This window comes from Heterodontus francisci, chromosome 7 (assembly GCF_036365525.1).
Source record: "Heterodontus francisci isolate sHetFra1 chromosome 7, sHetFra1.hap1, whole genome shotgun sequence".
Classification (NCBI taxonomy): domain Eukaryota; kingdom Metazoa; phylum Chordata; class Chondrichthyes; order Heterodontiformes; family Heterodontidae; genus Heterodontus; species Heterodontus francisci.
In genome coordinates, this window is record NC_090377.1 from 29,026,730 (window position 1) to 29,050,498 (window position 23,769).

At 44.6% G+C, this 23,769-nt stretch overlaps 1 protein-coding gene across 10 annotated transcripts in view; it reads right to left on the bottom strand.

Moving 5' to 3' along the window:
* lypd6 (LY6/PLAUR domain containing 6) overlaps nucleotides 1–23,769 on the bottom strand; it is a 253,340-nt gene that overhangs the window by 7,203 nt on the left and 222,368 nt on the right. For all 10 annotated transcript variants that reach the window (XM_068034946.1, XM_068034944.1, XM_068034945.1 and 7 more), the window contains one exon: nucleotides 6,097–6,195. In XM_068034946.1, coding sequence (XP_067891047.1) covers nucleotides 6,097–6,195 — 99 coding nt within the window. The remainder of the gene's footprint in view (nucleotides 1–6,096; nucleotides 6,196–23,769) is intronic.

Sequence of the window (23,769 nt, forward strand, 5' to 3'; positions counted from 1 at the left end):
CTGGGCAGGATTTTGTCCTTTGGGTTTTTTTTATTCATTTGTGGGATGTGGGCGTCGCTGGCTAGGCCAGCATTTATTGCCCATCCCTAATTGGCCTTGAGGAGGTGGTGGTGAGCTGCTTTCTTGAACCGCTGCAGTCCTTGGGATGTAGGAACACCAACAGTGCTGTTAGGAAGGGAGTTCCAGGATTTTGATCCAGCGACAGTGAAGGAACGGTGATATAGTTGCAAGTCAGGATGGTGTGCAGCTTGGAGGGGAACTTGCAGGTGGTGGTGTTCCCATGCATTTGCTGCCCTTGTCCTTCTAGGTGGTACAGGCCATGGGTTTGGAAAGTGCTGTCTAAGGAGCCTTGGTGCATTGCATCTTGTAGATGGTACACACTGTTTCCACTGTGTGTCGGTGATGGAGGGAGTGGATGTTTATGTATGGGGTGGCAATGAAGTGGGCTGCTTTGTCCTGGATGGTGTCGAGCTTCTTGAGTGTTGTTGGAGCTGTACCCATCCAGGCAAGTGGAGAGTATTCCATCACTCTCCTAACTTGTACCTTGTAGATGGTGGACAGGCATTGGGGAATCAGTAAGTGAGTTACTCGCCGCAGGATTCCTAGCCTCTGACCTGCTCTTGTAGCCACGCTATTTATATGGCTACTCCAGTTCAGTTTCTGGTCAATGGTAACCCCGAGGATGTTGATATTGGGGAATTCACCGATCATAATGCCGTTGAATGTCAAGAGAAGATGGTTAGATTCTTTCTTGTTGGAGATGGTCATTGCCTGGCACTTGTGTGGCATGAATGTTACTTGCCATTTATCAGCCCAAGTCTGGGTATTGTCCAGGTCTTGCTGCATTTCTGCATGGACTGCTTAAGTATCTGAGAAGTCATGAATGGTGCTGAACATTGTGCAATCATCAGCAAACATCCTCACTTCTGAACTTATGATTGAAAGAAGGTCATGGATGAAGCAGCTGAAGATGGTTGGGCCTGGGACACTACCCTGAGGAACTCCTGCAGTGATGTCCTGGAGCTGAGATGGTTGAGCTCCAACAACCAAAACCATCTTCCTTTGCGCTAGGTATGCCTCCAACCAGCAGAGAGTTTTTCCCTGATTCCCATTGACTCCAGTTTTACTCAGGCTCCTTGATTCCATACTCAGTCAAATGCTGCCTTGATGTCAAGGGCAGTCATTCTCACCTCATCTCTTGTGTTCAGTTCTTTTGTTCATAGAACATAAGAACTAGGAGCAGGAATAGGCAATTCAGCCCCTCAAGCCTGCTCTGCCATTCAATACAATCATGGCTGACCTCATCTCGGCCTCAACTCCACTTTCCTGCCCATTCTCCATAACCCTTCAACCCATTACTCATCATGTTTGAACCAAGACTGTAATGAGGTCAGGAACAGAGTGACCCTGGCAGAACCCAAACTGAGTGTCACTGAGCGTGTTATTGCTAAGCAAGTACCACTTGATAACATTGTTGATGACACCTTCCATCACTTTACTGATGATTGAGAGTAGACTGATGGGACAGTAATTGGCCGGGTTGGAATTGTCCTGCTTTTTGTGTACAGGACATACCTGGGCAATGTTCCACATTGTCGGGTGGATGCCAGTGTTGTAGCTGTACTGGAACAGTTTGGCTCGGGGCGTGGCAAGCTCTGGAGAAAGGGGACCCCCACATCACTGTGAGGGGAACTGTCGCCTGGCAGTGATTGTCTCCAAATTGGCCAATTAGTGGCCAGAGGGCGGGCTCGCCGTCCAATTAAGGATAGCAAGTGGGCTCTTGAGAGAGAGAGAGAGAGAGAGAGAGAGAGCACCTCCATTTTTTGGCGCCCTCTCTCTAAATTTTTAAATGTTGAAATTTAAAGTTGTCTTCAGCAGCTGGGCCACCATTGTGGAGGAGGAGCCTTTCTATTGGCCGGCCTGCAGCTGCAGCTGTAGCCAGGCAGCGGGAGGGCCTCAAATCCTACCTGGAGCACTGGCTCCCTGATCTGCCACCAGGACACTGCCTCCAGGCAGCTGACCTAGTCCTCGTCGCCTTAATTGGCTTCAGGCCCTATCGTCCAGCAGCCCCCAAACCACCTATGGGAAAATGGCCCAGGGTTGGGATGATGCTGGCATACTGGCACACCGGCCGACGGCATGAATTTTTGCACTCGCCCACCTCCGACTTGGCCCCATCAGGGCCTAAGAATCCTGCCCTCGATTAATTAGTTTACAACAGACCCAGATTTGGAGAGCTTGGGGAAGAATTGGTCTTAAGTCACCTGTTCCTCCCAAGCATGCTATGCTTATCACATGACATGTCTCAAATTCCTCAAATACTGCATTTAAAAATTTTTTTATTTTCAGCAGAATGGTGACTGATGCAGGAAGAGTGAAAGAAATGAAATAGATTCAGAATAGAGAAAATGATGCAGGGTTCAACATGCGATTCAACATTTCATTCATTGCGACATAGGAGCAGACTTCCCTGCTCTTGCACCTTAGATTGCTTGAATACAGCATAAAAAGTAAAATTGAGGGGGTTGGTGAGGTGTAGGGGGAAGGGGAGGAGTGGTGGATAACAGACTGGTAGCAAATCCCAGCTGATCTTCCTTCCATACAAGTTAATAAATGACAATGGGGCGGCACAGTGGCGCAGTGGTTAGCACCGCAGCCTCACAGCTCCAGCTACCTGGGTTCAATTCTGGGTACTGCCTGTGTGGAGTTTGCAAGTTCTCCCTGTGTCTGCGTGGGTTTCCTCCGGGTGCTCCGGTTTCCTCCCACATGCCAAAGACTTGCAGGTTGATAGGTAAATTGGCCATTAGCAATTGCCCCTAGTATAGGTAGGTGGTAGGGAAATATAGGGATAGGTGGGGATGTTGTAGGAATATGGAACTAGTGTAGGATTAGTATAAATGGGTGGTTGATGGTCGGCACAGACTCGGTGGGCCGAAGGGCCTGTTTCAGTGCTGTATCTCTAAAACAAAATCACAGTCACTTGAGCTTGAACATAAGAAATAGGAGCTGGAGTAGGCTATTTGGCCTTCGGGTCTGCTCCATCATTCAATAAGATCATGGCTAATCTTCTATCTTAACTCCACCTTCCCACACTATCCCCATATCCCTTAATTCCAGCTGTACCTAAAAACGTATCGACCTCTGTCTTGAATATATTCAACAGCTGAGCATCCAAACCTCGCTGGGCTAGAAAATTCCAAAGATTCACAACCCTTTGAGTGAAGAAATTTCTCCTCATCTTCTCACTTCCATCCATTGCATCTGTACATGTGCATGTGGGAGCCCACCGAATAACAATCACGAATGCTGACTCTGGCTGATATTTCCCCCTCTAATAGTGGACATTGAGACCAACTGCCCTTCCAGGGGAAATCACCTAACTTATGGACAAGGGATGGAGCTTCTCTGGTCTATAGAACTGCGTTATACAGATAAAAACTCCAGATATTTTGGAAATGCTCACTGTCAAAGGGTTAACTATTGTGTAGCTGAACAGAAAATATCTTATTTTCACTCATTTTCCCGGAATTCTGCATTTCAAATTGGGACCTGCACAAACTGTGATAAGAATGGGATGTTTTCACTTGTTGGTTATATTCATCTCATGCCTGACCTTGATATTTGATTATGCCAAACATCAAAATTAGAAAAACTTGACCTGTAAAATGCAAACATATGCCATGCCCTGTCGTAGGTTCATTGTGTTAGCTGTTAAAATGCGTTCCGGAATGTATATCACAGATCGGAATGTTAAGCAGCAATCTGCTGCAATGAATTATTGTTTTTAATTTCCCTGCAGTGAATGATCGCATTCCTGGGCGGTCAAATGAACAGTCACATTCCTCTCCTAAAGGATGTGCCAAGCCCGATAAGCAACATCAGGTGTGAATGCATCTCCATTGTTGGGAGTTCTGGCACATTGTCAACATGCTTTTCGTAAATAGAGGAATCTGCTAGTTAATGACAGAGGTAGAGGTTTACATCATGGCGGTAAACAAAAGTTTAGTAACTGAGTACGGAGTGAGATAGTTCCCTCAATATTTTATGAATACAATATTTTAAGGTTGGCGGGTGGATTCTCCAAGCTGGAGGGCCAGTGGGAGGTCCTCCAGCAGTGAGGAAACAGCAGGCTGCATTTTCAGTTGAGAGAGAGAGGGGGCCTCCATTTAAAAGTTTGTAAAGAGCATTGGCTGGCCTGTGGCTGCAGTTGTGGCTGGGCAAGCAGGGAGGGCCTCAAAGCCTGTCTGAAGCACTGCCCCCCCACAACCCTGGTCTGCCGCCTCCAGGCAGCTGGTCTAGTCAATGACACCTTGGGGGGCCCAGATCCGCACCAGTGTCTTCTCTTGCTTTGAATCTTTGGGCGAGATCTTCTGGACAGTCCCCGCCAGAACGGCGGGCCTATTTTCATATGGGTTACAAGGGCTCACCAGCACTGGGATTTTTGGGGCCGCAACAACCACAGGAATGGAAAGGAGACCTGGGAAGGCTGCTCCCTGGGTCTTTCACTCTTAACTGGAGGTCTTGCTGCAGGATCTGAGGGACTGCAGTGAGGTGAGCTCTCCCAAGGAGGGAACAGGACAACCTCTCCAACCAAGCAGGCATGAATGGGAGTGGCCGAGGAAGTCAGCAGCAGGAGTGTGGTCCCTCCAACCTGGAGACAGTGTACCGAGTGGATCCAGGACCTCAAGAGGGCATGACAGGTGAGTGGCATTGCAAATTCAGGTGCCAAGCCCCACTCTCTGACTTTTCCAGCATTCTCCTGCACAACAGTCCTCAGGACATGATACCTTGCAGCTGCACTCATTCCTCTCTTTATAGGCACCTCATATCCCCATCTGAGCAGCCAACACTCACCCTCAGCCTCACAGTTCCCCTCCACAAATGGTATCCCTCCCTTCTCTCTACACAAGCCATTACAAACACTCACACCTCTCTGCTTTCTCTCCTCACAGGAGAAAACAGCACAGAACTTGGTGAGTGGCAGAAACTCAAGGTAGGAGTGGCAGAAACTCAAGGTGGGAGTGGCAGAGAGGGAGGAGAGGTTGATGGCCCTCTTGTGACAAGCAACCTGTCGGCTAATGGCAATCAATGCCCACCTGGCCCATTGGGAAGGTGGTCTTGTTCCAGGAGGCTGCAGTGTCACAGCGACCTGCTGGTAAAGCCAGAGCCTCCTGAGGCACTGGTGCTCAGCCATCTTGAGAGAGTTGATCCTCGGCCTGTAGACTGTGTTGGGGGTCTTGCTGCCTTACAGCTGGATCTCGGTGTCCATCCCTTCTCCTCTGTGGAAGGGCATGCGGTTGAGGAGAAGGCAGCTGGTGCTCTGTTGGTGTTACTCCTGCTGCTGCTGGAGTTGTTGGCAGTGGTGTGGCTTCTGCTCTTGCCAGGGACCTCAGCAGAGGTGGAGGTGGGACGGCGTCAGCTACTCTCATGCCCTTTTGAAGGCTGGCATGAGGCAAGTGCAACTGAAGGTGAATGAAGTACTAGGCAGGTGAATTGCCTTCCAACAGGTTGGTAATCACCTGTCAAGCAGTGAAAGTGCTCTCTGAGAGCAGAGTGCTTTGAACAGCAGCCTTTCACCTGGCCATGGCTGGAGCACTTCAGTGTAACTGATCAAAGGCTTCCCAGTTTCTCAGATTCACTGAAGAAGCTCTTCCTGCTGTGCACTCTCCTCAGTGACCCTGGTGAGTTGCTGACAGTTCGAGAAACAGGTCCCCCGGGTGGGAAATCCAGAAATGAGGATTAAGACAGTCCTTAATTGTCTTTTTAATTACCTTAATAACTTACTTGACAGATCCAAGGGGGTTCCCCATTCACCTTCAATCGCGCCCCACAGAAACCCGGAAGAGGGTGGGATGATGTTGGGATCCTGACAGGTGTCAATTTCAGGGGATTTAACTCCCCAAACGAATGCAACCCCGTCTGTCCTTTGTTATTAATGGAACCCAACTCCACTCCAGCAATAAAATCGATGTGGACTGCATTGCAGGGGAGTGTCTAGTGTGTGAATCATGGTTAAATAGGTGCATCAGCAAAATATACTGGGCCACGTCAAGGTAGCGTGAGTAATGATAGCATTATTCCGCAGTCTGGACATACCTCTCGGGCAGTAGATGTCTGGAGCCCAGCGGTTGCACTCGTAATTATCTGCTGCATTTTCACACGTAAAGCATTTGAACCCACCAGGATAGGGTGTTGCTGCAAAAGAACAAACATATACATTTGGCTAGAAGGTTCTCATAATTGTATTTGGCAACTGCTGCATCAGCTACAACAGCAGCAAAATATAGCAGGAAAATGTTGTAAACAGAGCAATACAAAGGGCCACACAGGCTCAGCTGCCAATATTTTCTTCTTCAGAGTTGGATTGGTATCTGATTTTACTGAATTCAAGTTCTGGATATGGATTTTTGAACATCAATCAAGGACAGATTTCAGCACTGAATAACCTGAAAACAGCATTAGTTCATCCCATTGAATTGAATGGGAATATAACGGAGATTGTTAAAAATGGGGGCATTTCTGGAATGTAATGTCCTTTGGATACTACAAACTACAGATTTAAATGCTACATAATGCTGATAAATCATACGAGTCATTGAGTCATTTATGGTACAGAAGGTGGCCATTCAGCCTATCGAGTCCATGTATTCCTGAAAGAGGGGAGCAATACTCACTCTTTGTACGTAGCCATAATTTAAAATGGGATTTGAAAAAACATAGATTGATGTATTCAGTTTGACAGCGTTGTGTAAACTACCAAGGTCAAAGGCCATCATTCAATTCACATCACTACTCTACAGTACTGTGTGTGTGTCACTGGTTACAAAATGAGAATGTGGAAAACAAATAGGGTGAGATTTTGGTTCAAATGCAAGGGCGAGAACAGAAGTAGGTGGTCATTTAAACCCACCCCTCAGGTCGGCGTGCAGGTTTCCGACACAAAAATGACACACTCAAAGTTTTAAAGGCTCCGAGGAGAACAAGAAGAGGCATCCTGCCAAAATGGCCAGTTAAGGCTCTTAACGAGCTTGTTGTCAGCTCATTAAGGGCCAGTTTTGCATTTTCTTTATAAGGCATGGGATCCACACAGGGTCTCAACCATTTCAGGGAGAAGAAGGAGAAGGACACAGTGGGGAGCGAGTCAGAATGGCAGGACGGCGACAAAAGGCACAGTTGAATAAGGCTCAGAGAAGACCCTCATTCAAAGTCAACCAGCGATACAATGTCAGAGAATTATCTGCAATATCTCTTTACACCCGTGGATGTGGTTTATTCGGACTTTCAGAAGGCTTTTGACAAAGTCCCCCGTAAGAGATTAGCATGTAAAATTAAAGCGCATGGGATTGGGGGTAATGTATTGCAATGGATAGAAAATTGTTTGGCGGACAGGACACAAAGAGTAGGGATAAATGGGTCTTTTTCTGAATGGCAGGCAGTGACTAGTGGGGTACCACAGGGATCGGTGCTAGGACCCCAGCTATTCACAATATACATGAATGATTTAAATGAGGGAGTAATATCTCCAAATTAGCAGATGACACAAAACCGGGTGAGAGGGTGAGTTGTGAGGAGGATGCAGAGAGGCTTCAGGGTGATTTGGACAAGTTGAGTGAGTGGGCTAATGCATGGCAGATGCAGTATAATGTGGATAAATGTGAGGTTATACACTTTGGTAGCAAAAACAGGAAGGCAGATTATTATCTGAATGGCTATAAATCGCAATGCACCAAGGCTCCTTAGACAGCACCTTCCAAACCCGCGACCTCTACCAACTAGAAGGACAAGGGCAGCAAATACATGGGAACATGTATTCCCCTCCAAGTCACACACCACCCTGATTTGGAACTATATCGCCATTCTTTCACTGTCGCTGGGTCAAAATCCTGGAACTCCCTTCCTAACAGCACTGTGGGCATACCTACCCCAAATGGACTGCAGCGGTTCAAGAAGGCAGTTCACCACCACCTTCTCAAGGGCAATTAGGGATGGGCAATAAATGCTGGCCTGGCCAGCATCGCCCACATCCCATGAATGAATAAAAAAAAACAGAGAGGGGAACATGCAGCGAGACCTGGGTGTTCTGATACATCAGTCGCTGAAGGTAAGCATGCAGGTGCAACAGGCAGTAAAAAAGGCAAATGGTATACAAAGAACAAAGAACAAAGAATAGTACAGCACAGGAACAGGCCATTCGGCCCTCCAAGCCTGCGCCGATCTTGATGCCTGCCTAAACTAAAACCTTCTGCACTTCCGGGGACCGTATCCCTCTATTCCCATCCTATTCATGTATTTGTCAAGATGCCTCTTAAACATCATTATCGTACCTGCTTCATGGCCTTCATGGCGAGAGGATTCGAGTACAGGAGCAGGGATGTCTTGCTGCAATTATATAGGGCCTTGGTGAGGCCAAACCTGGAATATTATGTGCAGTTTTGGTCTCCTTATCTGAGGAAGGATGTTCTTGCTATAGAGGGAGTGCAGCGAAGGTTTACCAGACTGATTCCTGGGATGGCGGGACTGACATATGAGGAGAGATTGAGTGGGTTGAGATTATATTCGCTGCAGTTCAGAAGAGTGAGGGGGTATCTCATAGAAACCTATAAAATTCTAACAGGACTTGACAGGGTAGATGCTGGAAGGATGTTCCTGATGGTGGGGGAGTCCAGAATCAGGGGTCATAGTCTCAGGATACAGGGTAAACCTTTCAGGACTGAGATGAGGAGAGATTTCTTCACCCAGAGAGTGGAATTCGCTACCACAGAAAGCAGGTGAGGCCAAAACATTGAATGTTTTCAAAAAGGAGTTAGATATAGATCTTGGGTCTGAAGGGATCAAAGGGTATGGGGCGAAAGTCAGAACAGGCTACTGAGTTGGATGATCAGCCATGATCATAATGAATGGCGGAGCAGGCTCGAAGGACCAAATGGCCTACTCCTGCTCCTATTTTCTATGTTTCTATCTTTCTACACTTGACAAGGACATTTTGGGGGTGAAACTTTGGGAGGTGGACAAGTCCTTCTGCATACAGGCCTCATGGGTTCATGAGTAGGGGGTTCAGGACGACTCCACATTCCAATTGAAAGGAACATAGGAGCAGGAGTAGGCCATTCAGCCTGTTGAGCCTGCTCCGCCATTCAATTAGATCATGGCTGATCATCTACCTCAATGCCATTTTCCTGCACTATCCTTATATCCCTTGATGTCATTCATATCCAGATATCTATCGATTTCTGTTTTGAACATCCTCAATGATTGAGCTTCCACAGCCCTCTGGGGTAGAGAATTTCAAAGATTCACCACCCGCTGAGAGAAGAAATTCCTCCTCATTTTAGTTTTAAATGCTCTACCCCTTATTCTGAGACAGTGTCCTCTGGTTCTATCTACATCCACCCTGTCACGCCCTGTAAGAATTTTGTAAGTTTCAATGAGATCACCTCTCATTCTTCAAAATTATAGAGAATACAGGCCAAGTTTTCTCAATCCGTTCTCATAAGACAATCCCACCATCCAGGATTAGTCTGCTGAACCTCCATTACATTCCCTCTATGACAAATATATCCTTTCTTTGATGAGCAGGCCAAAATTGTCCACAATACTCTAGGTGCGGTTGCACCAAGGCTCTAGACAATTGCAGCAAAACTTTGTTACTCCTGTACTCAAAACCCCTAGCAATGAAGGCCAACATTCCATTTGCCTTCCTAATTGCTTGCTGCACCTGAATGCTAGTTTTTAGTGACTCGTGAACAAGGACATCCAGGTCCGTTTGGACATCAACATTTCCCAACCTCTCACCATTTATGAAATACTCTGTTTTTTTTCCACCTAAGTGGATAACTTCACACTTATTCACATTATATTCCATCTGCCATGTTCTTGCCCATTCACTTAGCCTGTCTAAGTCCCCTTGAAACCTCCTTGCATCTTCCTCACAACTTACATTCTCTCCTATAATAAAAGCAAAATACTGCACATGCTGGAAATCTGAAATAAAAACAAGAAATGCTGGACTCAGCAGGTCTGGCAGCATCTATGGAGAGAGAAGCAGAGTTAACTCTGCAGGTCCCACAACTCTTCATTGAGCCATCAGAAATCCGTGGCTGGCTGTTAGCAGATAAGGCTTACCACCTTGAAGAAATGGCTGAGGACTCCAGTGCGTAACCCTGCCATGGAGGCTAAGAGACACTGCAACCATTGCCATCTGAGCACAAGGGTCATCACTGACTAGGCCACTGGCCTCCTGATGATGAGGCTCAGGTGCCCTGACCCCACGAGGGTCTTGTGTATTCTGGTGGCCTGCTGTGATCCCCATAACATGGCCCTCCAGAGAGGTGTTGACCTTGAAAATGGAGAAGTGCTTGAATGGCACAGCTCCTCAGAGGAGGAAGAGGATGTGGAGGAGGCTGAAGAAGAACTGGAGAACAGTCCCCATGCTTTGCAAGGATGTCACCATGGTAGGCTCCGGAGGTGGAATGCTCATCTGGATGGCAAGGATGCTGGTGCCACTCTGATCCAGAACATTTCACCTAAGTGAGACTCAGTCTGCAGGACATTCATCAGAGTGAGAGCAAGTATCTGTTAAGAACAAAAGTCAGCAACCTTCAAATGGCACAAACACTGCAAGGCTCCAGACTCTCCACCTGACACACCCTTCCCCCATACACGCCATTGCTTTGATAACCCTTATTTTCCATTCCACTGCCTTTGGCCATGATGAAATGGAAACACACAAGTCTGTTTTATGCAATAACATGCCCTGTGCTTTATCACATAACAGTATCATACCATTTACAACAGAAACACGCAAGTGACCCACAAAATGACATCACTGATGTGGTGGCCTCTCTCACAGCCACTCCTACGAGTTGCCCGCCTTGTGGCTGAGGATGAGGTGGAGGCAGACTGAGATGCCCCTGGCGATCGGCCTTGGTGTGAAGGTGCCAAGGGGGCACCTCCAAAGGCTGCTGCATTGACATCACTGCAGCGACAGCCTCGGTCACAGGGCCTAACTCTACAGATGCTTCGTCTGGAGGAGCCATGGAAGTGGATGATAATGGAGTCCCATGAGACCCCATCATCACCATCTCTCGCCTCCTCAGCTCTTTCATGGCGCCCTTGATTGCTGGAGGATACCACCAGCTGGGGCGCAGCTGGCTACCACACCATGCTTCTTTACGCCATTTGTGCCACTGACCAGTCAATGTTACAGACTGCGGCATGCATTCTGAGCATGTCAGTGCGCTGTTCCTGCATCCGCTCGGGGTCCCATAAGCGGCATCACTGAATGAGTTGGCCATTCTCTTAATGGAGGAGCTCATACTCTCACAACACTGAGACACTGTACAGCAAGAGATGAATGGACTCCTCCATTTGCACCCTATGATTCCTGTTTCATGACTCCTGAAGCTTTGCATCTCCGTCCTGCCTAGCAAGGCTGCACCTGCCCTCCCTCCTCCAAGGGGAACTGCCCACAGCCATCGCTGCCTCCCCTGTATCATCCTACTCTGAAGTGATATGTGCTTCACCCTGCGCCACCATTTCTAATACCGCGTGAAGACCTGCCGAGGTGCAAGTATCTGCACTGGTGGAGGGTGTGCAAGCAAGATGTGACGGATATGTCTTCAGCCTTTGACTCCTCCAGAATATGTTGGTGGTGTGTCAACACCCCCACCTCTGCAGCTGGCCCAGTGGGAGACATAACAGAAGGTGATCATGCGAAATCAGCACAATCAACAGATGCTTTGCTGATTAAAATAATGAGATGACAGTTTATGCACTGACTGCTCGTGGCACAGGAAGCATTTCCATACATCCTTTAAACTGGAGATTTTGAAACCTTTTCACCTTGTCTATGTTGGATGCCCATTTCTCTGTCTCCAGTGTCCCACTGGCTTGCCACTCTGGTCAGATCAAGGGCCAGCTCCTCAAAATGCATTAGTGATGCAAGCTGGGGAACCCCACTGTCCAAATATGCCCTCTCGCTCTCCCTGGCATTGTCCTTCCATTTGGCCTGCAAGGTGAAGAAAGATGTCTCTCTTCCTCATTGCTTGCAGCTTTTCATTTGCATAAGACGTTGCAGTCTTCACTGTAGCCTGCTGTCCAATAGAGCTCGGGTTATAAACTATGCTTATGGGTCATCAATGCTGCTGAGCACCCATCTCTCCTCTGCTCGGGAGAACTCTATGCACCCTCAGGATGCCCCTCTCTTTTGCATTCTGGAGACTGCTGACCAGGATGCTATCTGGGTCTACCTTTGGACTCACTTTGCCAGACCTAAACCAGTCATTGAAATATTTCCTCCACTGGACCCAGTTGCTCCTCACCACTCTTCTGCTGTTGATCTCATGAGCCACCTCCAGCCATACTTTCTTAGTCTGTCTTGCAGGCTTTCTCATGCCACTGGCAGGGAAAAGGATATGTCTCCATGCTGTCACTGCCTCCAGCAGCACCTCTAGTGAGGAATCAGAGAAATTCGCTCTACCCACTGCCCTTTGCTCGGCTCCTCCTTCCATTATTGACGCAAACAGCAACCACAGCAATGGTTGCTGCCCACCCTTAAAATCGGGGTTTCTGCTACCCATTTCTTGCCTGCTTTGCGTGCCCACCAATTGGATGGCGAATGGGACTTTGGGCCAATTAAGTTCATTTTCAAATAAAATAGCAACGAGTGTGCGTTGCTGATGCAGTGAAGGGTTGGAACCCGGAAATGAATGTAACATCAGGGTCCCAACTCCAAAATTGAAATCCCACCCGCAGTGTCAGACATGGCTCAGTCAGTAGCACTCTTGCCTCTGAGTCAGAAGGCTGTAGGTTTAATTCCCACTCCAGTGACTGGAGCACAAAAATCTAGGCTGATGTTCCAGTGCTGTCTTTAGACTTGGTAACAGGGTGAGAGGAAGTAAAGTGTGAGGAGGGTCATGTGGACCATGAACACTGGGACAGACCTGCTGGGCTGAATGACCTGTTTCTGAAATGTAATTAGTATGTTAAACTGAGGCTGCATGATCCTGGAACAAAATGTTAAATTAATTTGTATGTATCGTACCTTTAGAGAATTGGAAATATTAAACGACAGTTGGCTGAAATTAGGCTTAGAAAGTTGCATTAAAGCTTATGATTAACGCATGGAAATTATGTAACGTCATTTAGATTTTTTTAGATTTAGAGATACAGCACTGAAACAGGCCCTTCGGCCCACCGAGTCTATGCTGACCATTAACCACCCATTTATACTAATCCTACCCTAATTCCATATTCCTACCACATCCTCACCTGTCCCTATATTTCCCTACCACCTACCTATACTAGGGGCAATTTATAATGGCCAATTTACCTATCAACCTGCAAGTCTTTTGGCAACCTGCAAGTCTTTTGGTTGTGGGAGGAAACCGGAGCACCCGGAGGAAACCCACGCAGACACAGGGAGAACTTGCAAACTCCACACAGGCAGTACCCAGAATTGAACCCGGGTCGCTGGAGCTGTGAGGCTGCGGTGCTAACCACTGCGCCACTGCGCCGCCCTGTGATGACACAAGCAAACTGATAATCATGTGATTACCTATATACTGGCAGAGACCCGCAAAACATTTGCAGTCAAATTAGTATTTTTATTACAACAGTACTTCCTTAAATATAGAAATCTGAGTTATTCTTTCACCAAAGACTTTAACAGAATCAAAACTTCTCCCTTTGGAGAAAGCTACATAAAACTGTGCATGTGTAAAAACAGATCTAGGAATATAAATACAAATTTTGTCAAGAGGCTGGCCTTGTGACTTGTTTACAGTCATAGAATATGAAAGTCTAATTGGGAACCATTTTCCCCTGATTTGAAAAGGCAGTTTTATATCTGATGGGCTCAATATTTGAACAATAAACACATGAAATCTGCCTGTTATATTTTCTGCATCCATCATTGAAGGAAACAGCTAACTACCAATCTTGCTCCAGGAGAAAGTCCTTGTTTAGGATTCAAGTTTCGTAGCAACATGAAACTTCTCCTTCCTTGAGTCTAAGTTTGTGTGGTGGCATGCCCATTGGAGTTAGACTGTGTAGAAACTCTGAACAGTATAGACTGTTACCTTCATCTATAGTATCAACGCTGATCAATTCTTTTAATTCACCTGACAGCTTTTCTGAAACGTTTTCATTGAAATCTAGTGTATCTTCATTTTTAGCACAAAGCATTGCTTTTCAATAATAAGTTGTATACAATAATTGACCCGCCATTTCGCCACACTTAACCAATTCCATTATCTCATCCACCCCTTCCGTGCCATCCTCATCTCGCTCTTGCCATCCTCATTCCTCCCATCAATCTCATCCCATGCCTCATGAAAACAACCACTCTGGGGTAACTTTGTTGTTGGCTCCCCTTACCTTCCACTGTTTTTGTTCGTCACCAACCCCTCCCCCAACCCTCCGCCAACTATTGGCAGCTACACGTGTGCATGCGCTCCAGTTCTCCGCACGCCCCAGATGCCTCCGCATGCATCAGGCACCACCCACCAAATAATCCCACTATCAGATGCGCCCCTTAAACTTACCAATCAAAACATTCCAGACAGACAAAAATTGGTATTATTATTATAGGTAGTCCATATAACCATCAGACACCAGTTCTGATTTCAGGGACAGGGTAACACAGAATGCTGTCTTTTTACATTTGAGCCCATTTGTGCTACCAACTAAACCCAACCAGGACTGACAAAAGATTCCTTGTTTGGCCAGTTATAAAGGCTTTAAGTAGGAGTAATGTGCCCTGTTACAATCCAAGTCCACAGCATAAATGTGTCCATAAAATATTACCAATTGAGTAAATCTTACAATAAAATGTTACCAACTTGCATCTTTTAGGGACTAAATCAAAATCAAACATATTCTCATCACATTACCCTTGTTTAATGAACATATATTGAAATGAATTAATACATCATTCCTTACATCAGACCACCATCAAATAATCAACAACTGCCCAATCTATCCCAGCTTTTCTTCCCTCCCGTAGATGGGATGGGATGGACCATAAGCCCATGGCTTTCAAGTGGTAGCAAGGGAAGACCCAGAGTAGCTTGACCCTATTCTCACTAGTCAGGTAAATAGGCAAAACATTTGAATCACTTCTGTGTCAAATGAACATTATGTAAGGATCCTGAGGCATAATGCATTGGTTTATCAGACTGTATGCTCCCAATAACAACAGAAGTTAAATTACATTGGCAGGTCCTTTTAATATTTTCTGGTTTAAAATAATGTCATACATCATTTACAATGTTAACTCATCCATTATCACTGCAGCTGTAAGCTCCTGTTACTGTACCCTAAATCATGTTTTCACAAATCCAACAATAATATCATCTGCCATCCTCCCAGCACCAGGGACTTCAAATTGTATTTTTAGTTGTAGACGTTAAGTTGCCTTGACCAAATATGCTAAATTGTAATTGAATGATTAGCAAAATGTTTTAATTCTTTCTAATATTAATTTATTTTAACTAAGAGAAACAACGACTTGCATTTATATAATGCCTTCAAAACAATCCAGGGCGCTTCATAAGAGTGTTATCAGACAAAAAAAAATTAACACTGAGCCAAACAAAAAGTGACATCTGAATAGTGTAGAAATGTAAATCTGGAAGGATTCAAAGCAACTGGGAGAACAAAAAATAATCATGTGTGTATCACTTGAAAATGCCAATTCAAAACGAGCACGCACCTGCAGACAGAATACCGGTTTGACAGCTCCTGTCATCTGAGCAAGGCTGTTACTCATTTTCAGCCTCACAGCTCCAGCGACCCGGGTTCAATTCTGGGTACTGCCTGTGTGGAGTTTGCAAGTTCTCCCTGTGTCTGCGTGGGTTTTCTCTGGGTGCTCCGGTTTCCTCCCACAAGCCAAAAGACTTGCAGGTTGGTAGGTAAATTGGCCATTATAAATTGCCCCTAGTATAGGTAGGTGGTAGGGAAATATAGGGACAGATGGGGATGTGGTAGGAATATGGGATTAGTGTAGGATTAGTATAAATGGGTGGTTGATGGTCGGCACAGACTCGGTGGGCCGAAGGGCCTGTTTCAGTGCTGTATCTCTAAACATAAACATTGTCAATAGTGTCCCAAAATGAAAGATAAACTAAGATTCCTTTGACAACAGAATCCAGCCCATTTCTGGTGGATTTATACGGGATACAGATGCAGATCCGACTAAGGTGACTCTGACATTGTATCTTTAGCTCTTTATTCTCAATATCAGAGCATTCTATAAATATAAATATTTGAGGCAAAACCAAAAATTTTCCTTTCAGCATTTATTGAATTAGTTTGTGGGTGTAGGTGTGGGTGTGTTGACTGCTCCAAACTTTTCATTTTTCTACAAACTTGGTTCATTAAAAGTTTTTGTGCTACAAATCCATTGCAAATCATTGTGCAAAATAATTTCTAAGTCATTAAATCACCGTGACCAAACTGAGAGTAGATAAAAACTTAAGAAATAGGAGCAGGAGTGGGCCATTTGGCCCCTCGAGCCTGCTCCGCCATTCAATAAGATGATAGCTGATATGATTGTGGCCTTAACTCCACTTTCCTGCCTGCCACCGGTAACCCTCGACTCCCTTGTCAATCAAAATCTGTCTAACGCAGCCTTGGTTATATTCAATGACCCAACTCCACTGCTTGCTGGGGAAGAGAATTCCAAACACTAACAACCCTCTGAGAGAAGAAATTCCTTCTCATCTCCATCTTAAATGGGAGACCCTTAATTTGAAATTATCCCCTCTGTTCTTGATTCCCCCACGAGGCGAAACATTCTCTCAGCATATATCCTGTCATGCCACCTCAGAATCTTATATGCTTCAATAAGATCATCCCTCAATCCTCTAAACTTCAATGAGTACAGGCCCAACCTGCTCAATCTTTCCTCATAAGACAAACTCCTCATCCCAGGAATCAACCTACTGAACGTTCTCTGAACTGCTTCCAATGCAAGTATGTCCTTCCTTAAATAAGGTGACCAAAATAAGGTGGGCAGCACAGTGGCGCAGTGGTTAGCACCGCAGCCTCACAGCTCCAGGGACCCGGGTTCGATTCCGGGTACTGCCTGTGTGGAGTTTGCAAGTTCTCCCTGTGTCTGCGTGGGTTTTCTCCGGGTGCTCCGGTTTCCTCCCACAAGCCAAAAGACTTGCAGGTTGATAGGTAAATTGGCCATTATAAATTGTCACTAGTATAGGTAGGTGGTAGGGAAATATAGGGACAGGTGGGGATGTTTGTTGAGAATGTGGGATTAGTGTAGGATTAGTATAAAATGGGTGGTTGATGTTCAGCACAGACTCGGTGGGCTGAAGGGCCTGTTTCAGTGCTGTATCTCTAATCTAATCTAATCTAAAATTGTACACAGTACTCTAGGTGCGGTTTCACCAATGCCCTGTACAGTTGCAGCAAGACTTCTCTACTTTTGTACTACATACCCCTTGCATAAAAGGCCAACATTCCATTTGCCTTCCTAATTATTTGCTGTGCCTGGATACTGACTTTTTGTGATTCATGTACAAGGACACCCAGGTCCCTCTGTACTGAAGCATTCTGCAGTCTCTCTCTATTTAAATATTCTGCCAAAGTGGATACCTCATATTTTCCCACATTATATTCCATCTGCCAAATTTTTTGCCCACTCAATCAACTGTAGGTAGGTGGTAGGAGAATGGTGGGGATGTGGTAGAGAATATGGGGTTAATATAGGATTAGTATAAATGGGTGGTTGTTGGTCGGCAGTGCTGTATCTCTAAATAAATAAATAAATAAATAATGATCCATAAAAATTACCTGATGAACTAAACTCCAAAAAATGGACACGCTTTTGCTGCATATGAGATGGAGGAAGAGGTCAGGTGACCTCTCCTGTACTGCAAATATACATAGTGACTGTTGGACATGAAACCCATCAACACATCTGGACTAGTCCTGGGGTAGAGGTTGAGTCGATTAGGATTATTTTCATTAGAAAGACGGAGTTTAAGGGGGACCTGATTGAGGTGTACAAAATCATGAGAGGTATAGACAGGGTGGATAGCAAGAAGCTTTTTCCCAGAGTGGGGGATTCAATTACTTGGGGTCACGAGTTCAAAGTGAGAGGGGAAAAGTTTAGGGGGGATATGCGTGGAAAGTTCTTTATGCAGAGGGTGGTGGGTGCCTGGAACGCGTTGCCAGCGGAGGCAGACGCGGGCACGATAGCGTCTTTTAAGATGTATCTAGACAGATACATGAATGGGCAGGAAGCAAAGAGATACAGACCCTTAGAAAATAGGCGATATGTTTAGATAGAGGATCTGGATCGGCGCAGGCTTGGAGGGCCGAAGGGCCTGTTCCTGTGCTGTAATTTTCTTTGTTCTTTGAAGACACATTAAAATATGAAACAACCCATTCAATGTTAAATGGCTCCGATCTTCAAGAATTGGGTTGACAAAGGCCTTCGCAGACAGGGAGACTGTAGCTTTAAGCCAAGATAATAGGTGAGACATACCACCACTTTATCAAGATAAGCCACATTAATAACCCATTGTGTAACAATGGCCAAACGTTCAAAGACATGGTATGAACACACCAGCGGAGACATCTATGGACACCTAACTGAAACCAAGCCTGATGAGGCTTTTTCTTTATAAAAAAGGAGCTCTGAAAGACCGAGAAAGAAAGCCAGCCAGGAAGCTGAGATCCATTCCAGCCAACAGCAAACCCTGCCGGTAAAATCTTTAAACCGTAGAGGCAGAGAATGCAAGGTGACCTTGAAAATTCCCCAACTGAGAAATCGTTACATGATTTCTCGCCACCGACTTTGACTGAATCTTTACCAGGAGTCTGAAATACTTCAGTGAACAAGAAAAGGGAACACCAGGCCTGCATCACTGTTTAAAAAAAAATCCTCCCAGAAAACCAAGAAGGTTTCAAAGTGAACTCTTTTCACAACAATCAGACTGAAATGCATGCTATCCTCTAATCTCTATCTCTTCTTGTGTGTGCATGTGTGAGTGGGTGACGTTGCCAATATTTTGGGGGTATTGTTGAATAAATAATTTATCTTTCTTTTAATCCTATGAGAAAACCCATCTGTTTATCTGACCACTAAAACACTCAGGAACTAAAACCATATTTTTAAAAACACTATCTACGGTCAGTTGAGAGGTGAAAAGTGGAAGTCATCCATACCATCTCCCCTCTGTTCATAAGAGTAGATAGATGGATAGACAGATAGGTTCTCTACAACAGTGACAGTGGAAGATTCCATTTTGAAACATAGGTGTTGAGAGGAAGGAATGTTGCTCTCAATTTTTATAGTAAGAAAAACAATTTCAAGTTTTCTTCTTTAAAAACTGATTTCTCCTCGCTTATCACCTTTGTAAATCATTTACAAAAGTTGGAATGCTTCTTTGGATGTCTTTAATTCTGATTGGATAGTATTTTCTCCACCACAATCCCACTCCTTTAGGCTTATTTAAATGATGTCTGGTAGTTCCAAAATGCAGACAAAAGTTTCACAATGGTTCTATCGGACCAAGAGAAAGCTTCCTCCTGGAAACTATAAAGATAACTTTCACAAAAAAAAAATGAAGGATTGTTAGTGCTCAGAGTTAGCAATAACCCAGTTGGAATGGGGGCCATATATGAGACAGCCAGTGAGAGTTAGGGCTGTGTTGTCACGCCAGGGGCCCAGGAGGAGAGGTAGTCATCTTGTTTTGCCAGCAGGAGTTGGAATAAAGTTAGGAGGTTAGATGGAGCCCAATTCAGGAACACATCAGCAGGCCAGCTCAGCATTTACTTGCGAGCATTAATTCACCTGGTTTAAAAAAAATCTATACAACAACCTATTACAGATACATTTAAATAGAGGTTGTTATGGGGGTGGAGGATGAGGGGAGGAGTTGTGGGGGCAGCAGGCAAGAACAGAATTTCTGTTCCCAAGGTATTTGCACGGTGTTTTTGCTGGAGATAGGGACAGCGCCAGCAGTCATGTAATGCAAAATATCTGATCATTATTACAATTGTGCTATTGAGATTTAAAAGCCTTTCATCTACAATCCTTTGTCCTTTGCAAATATCAGACTTGTGATATATTGTGCACTTGCTGCACAGTAATGGGAGATACAAACTTTAAACTGAGCATTCTAAAGAATTTTATCCACTGTCTCATCAATGTGAGTCATGGTCCTGAGGACACTGGGTTCAACAAGTCATAACTTCGGGGAAGTAGAACGGTTTGAACGACTGCTAAGAAATATTGTAAATCTGGCAATAAAAATAACTGACCATTTTAAATCTTTAAAACATTAAGGTTTTTCATAAAGAACCCAAGCAGTGATTAGCAGTCTTCTACATCACAGGTTAAAATGGAAGCATTCCTTTGCCTCTGATTAACCCTGTTTTAAAATCTATTAGTAATGAATAGTCCAAATGCCTGGCATGACATTGGCCTTTCTAAGATGATTAATCTTAATGTTGTGTATTTCTATGTAATTGTCCCAACAAAACGAATGATGTCATAGTTAATAGTTATTTGGTACTGTATTTGTTTTGTTGCGACATTCCATCTGTAACAGCGTGATTAACCCAATTAATATTAATGATTCCTGTGGGGTTACTCTAACACCATCAATCTCTTAACTAACTCCAACAGCAAGCATCAGGTATTATGTATAGCATCATGCTTCTGGCAACTTAGAAAGTAAACAAACTCACTGACTTGTTAAAAAACAGGATCTTATCAATATTAAATAGCTTCACAATAAAGTCAATTGTTAATTGTATGGAGTTGGCTGAACTCTACTGTGACTGTGGTGGGAGGTCTGCAGTAAGCTTCAGTATCCCTGGACCATTGTGGGTGGGCTTCAGTAGAAACAGAGCTCAGTAAAGTTCTCCACAGTCAAAAAACCTGCTGATGCTCAATGTCTGGACTCTCATATGCAGAATGTTCATTGGGATGAGCTTCTGGAGAACAAGGTGCTGGAACAAGAGTCTCTTCTTTCAGGAGAAGAGGGGAGAACATCGAGGAAGGGAACATATTGAGTAATACAATATTAAAATTCTGTTCAGATTGAGAAGTTCCTGACTCCTATGATTTTTTTTTTTACGTGGAGTTCATTTTGCTGCTGTTATACAGGTGATGCTGGCATTATTATACCTTCCTTTTGCGTGATGGGCATTTAGATGAGCACTTGAAATGCCATAGCATACAAGGCTATGGGCCAAGTGCTGGAAAATGGGATTAGGTGCTTGATGGCCGGCATGGACACAATGGGCCAAAGGGCCTGTTTCCATGCTGTATAACTCTATGACTCTATGACAGAGGACACACAGACACAGACAGCTGGTGTTATCACCTGAAAAAAGAGCTTTCAACCATTTAAACTAAAGGAAGAGAAATTTAGTCTGTTTAGTTATTATCTCTCAAAATTCTAAAAAAACATCAAGCCAAAACAGAGATCTCTGATAATTTGAACTGAAGGAAGGGAAGTTGGACTGTGACAATCTTTTATCTCTCAAAAACTCTCATCAGATTGATTCTATTGAAAGTGTTTGCAAGTCGTTAATTGTTGAAATTCGTTGGAGAAGGAAAGCATCACCTACTGCTAAAGTTAGACTACGGCCTGTTCTACTGTGGAAGAACCTTTGTTTCTTGCATCGGACAACTCTGAGGACTTCAAGCAACATTGGACTATAAATTTGCAAGGACTCTAATTTTTTCTATTTAAAATGTTGTTTATATCTTCATAGAGTTTAAGAATTTAGTTCTTCTAATTAAAGAGTTAGTTTGTTGATTTAAAGACACCTGGTTTGGTTAGCCTCATTCGGGGGTTAATAGATGGTATAATTTGGCTGGGTCTTTCTTTAATTTGGAAAGTTTTAAATGATATGTTAGGCGATCTGTGGAGCGACGCGATTAAATTAACAGTGCGTTTCTCCCACCATAATCAGAATCATATATTTTGATTGGGGGTTTTGACTGGAGCGGTCGGTCATAACAATGCCCTCTTGAAGTCTACATCTATTTGGCTACATTGCCAACTTTTGTGTCACCCGCCATCTTTGAAATTGTACTCCTATACCCAAATCCAGGTCATTTATATATAACAAGAAAAGCAATGATCCTAATACAGCCCATTGCAAATATCTGAATTAAAGATAAAAAATATTGTTTTGGTCAGTGGTCTTTCAATTCATATCTGGCTACAGGATTTTGTAAAAGTTTTACAATTTTTAAACTTGGTTTACATAGCAATCTAAAGTGTATTTCTCCTGTATAATCTAAAGTTCTGCACAGTATAATCAAAGTAGAAATGGCAACATCTTAGTTTATAGTAGGCTTTGGAAGGATTGACTGCGTATGGGAAAATATATCTGAATAGTACTGTGTGAAGCAAGAACCATATTGCTGAATGTCTGTCTCTGCAGTAAGTAAGCTATAAGCTGGTTGATCTTTCCACCTCCCATTGTGGCTGACAGCTGCAGGTCCGAGGAAAAGCTAATAGTACAGTTGGATGACCATGATAAGTAAAGCAGTCGATAAGAAAAGTTCAGCAACGCTCCATCTAGTTAAAATGTTCATAATGGGAAATCCCGGATCTGCGCTCAGGAAACAAACCTGTAAATAGAACTCAGTATCTCAACTCTTCCACCACCAAATGCCCATGGGAAATGTTACCAAATAAAAGACCAACACTCCAAGATTTATGAATGTTGAAGACTGCGAAATACTGAAGCTAATCTTTGCATACACGGAATTGGGGTAGGGGGGCAACAACACAGCGTGCCCTCGCCCACTCCTCGCAGCACCACCAGTACTGATGTTATTCGGGAGCTTGCGGTCAGGATAATTTGGAGAGGGGCTCCTTATCTCTTCCCTATTTTAATGGGCTACAACCATGAAACTATGATTCATCACTGAAAAATGCTGGGAAAGTATGTCATGGTGTTTGCAAAAAGTAGGCTGAATTAAATGGAGAATGATCCAGCCAAAATTGATTAAACATCTAAAGGCTGCTGTTGTTCTCCATGACATTTCTCAGTATATTTTTCCCAGCCCAAGAACAGGCAATTCTGAGATGGTGTTGTAGAGGCACTCAAAGTTAAGATCCACTCTGTATCCTATATCACACACACACAGAGACACACACAGGACTGAATTTTATTAGCGCGCCACACATCGCGGTGGTACGCTTTGAAGTCGGCGGGCTTCAGGTGCGGATGCACCATTGCTGAGCCCATGCAATATTTTGCACGGGGGCTCATTTAAATGGAGGGGGCAGAGTGGCTGCCCCGATGATGTAGAGGGGTGGCTGTTCCGACCCCAGCAATGGCGTCCGGCGCCACTGTACAGGCACCGGTGCCATTTTTGAAGGGCATCAAGCCTTTCAGTGCCATTTAAATGCTTAAAGAGACAGGGTTGTGAAAAAAGTGAAACAAAATTTTATTAGCATTTCCAATCCCCTCTCCCAGCCCCACCTCCATGAATAATATGACTTTTTGTCCTATTCCCCCAATAAAAGTGAGTTTTTACTCACAACCTTTCCCCCCTGAACTTTATTCCCTTTGACCCTAAACCTCTTCTCACCAACTCCGCAACCAATTAGAACTGTTTTCACTGCTCCCCCCACTGCCTTGAAACTTTCACCCCTTACCCCTCCACCAGTGTCACGCCTCAGAACTCTGGACGGAGTTCCGAAGGCACAGGACATCCAGCCAGCAGCCGGGACAAGGCAAGTTGATTTGCATGTTTATTCATTGATTTTAATA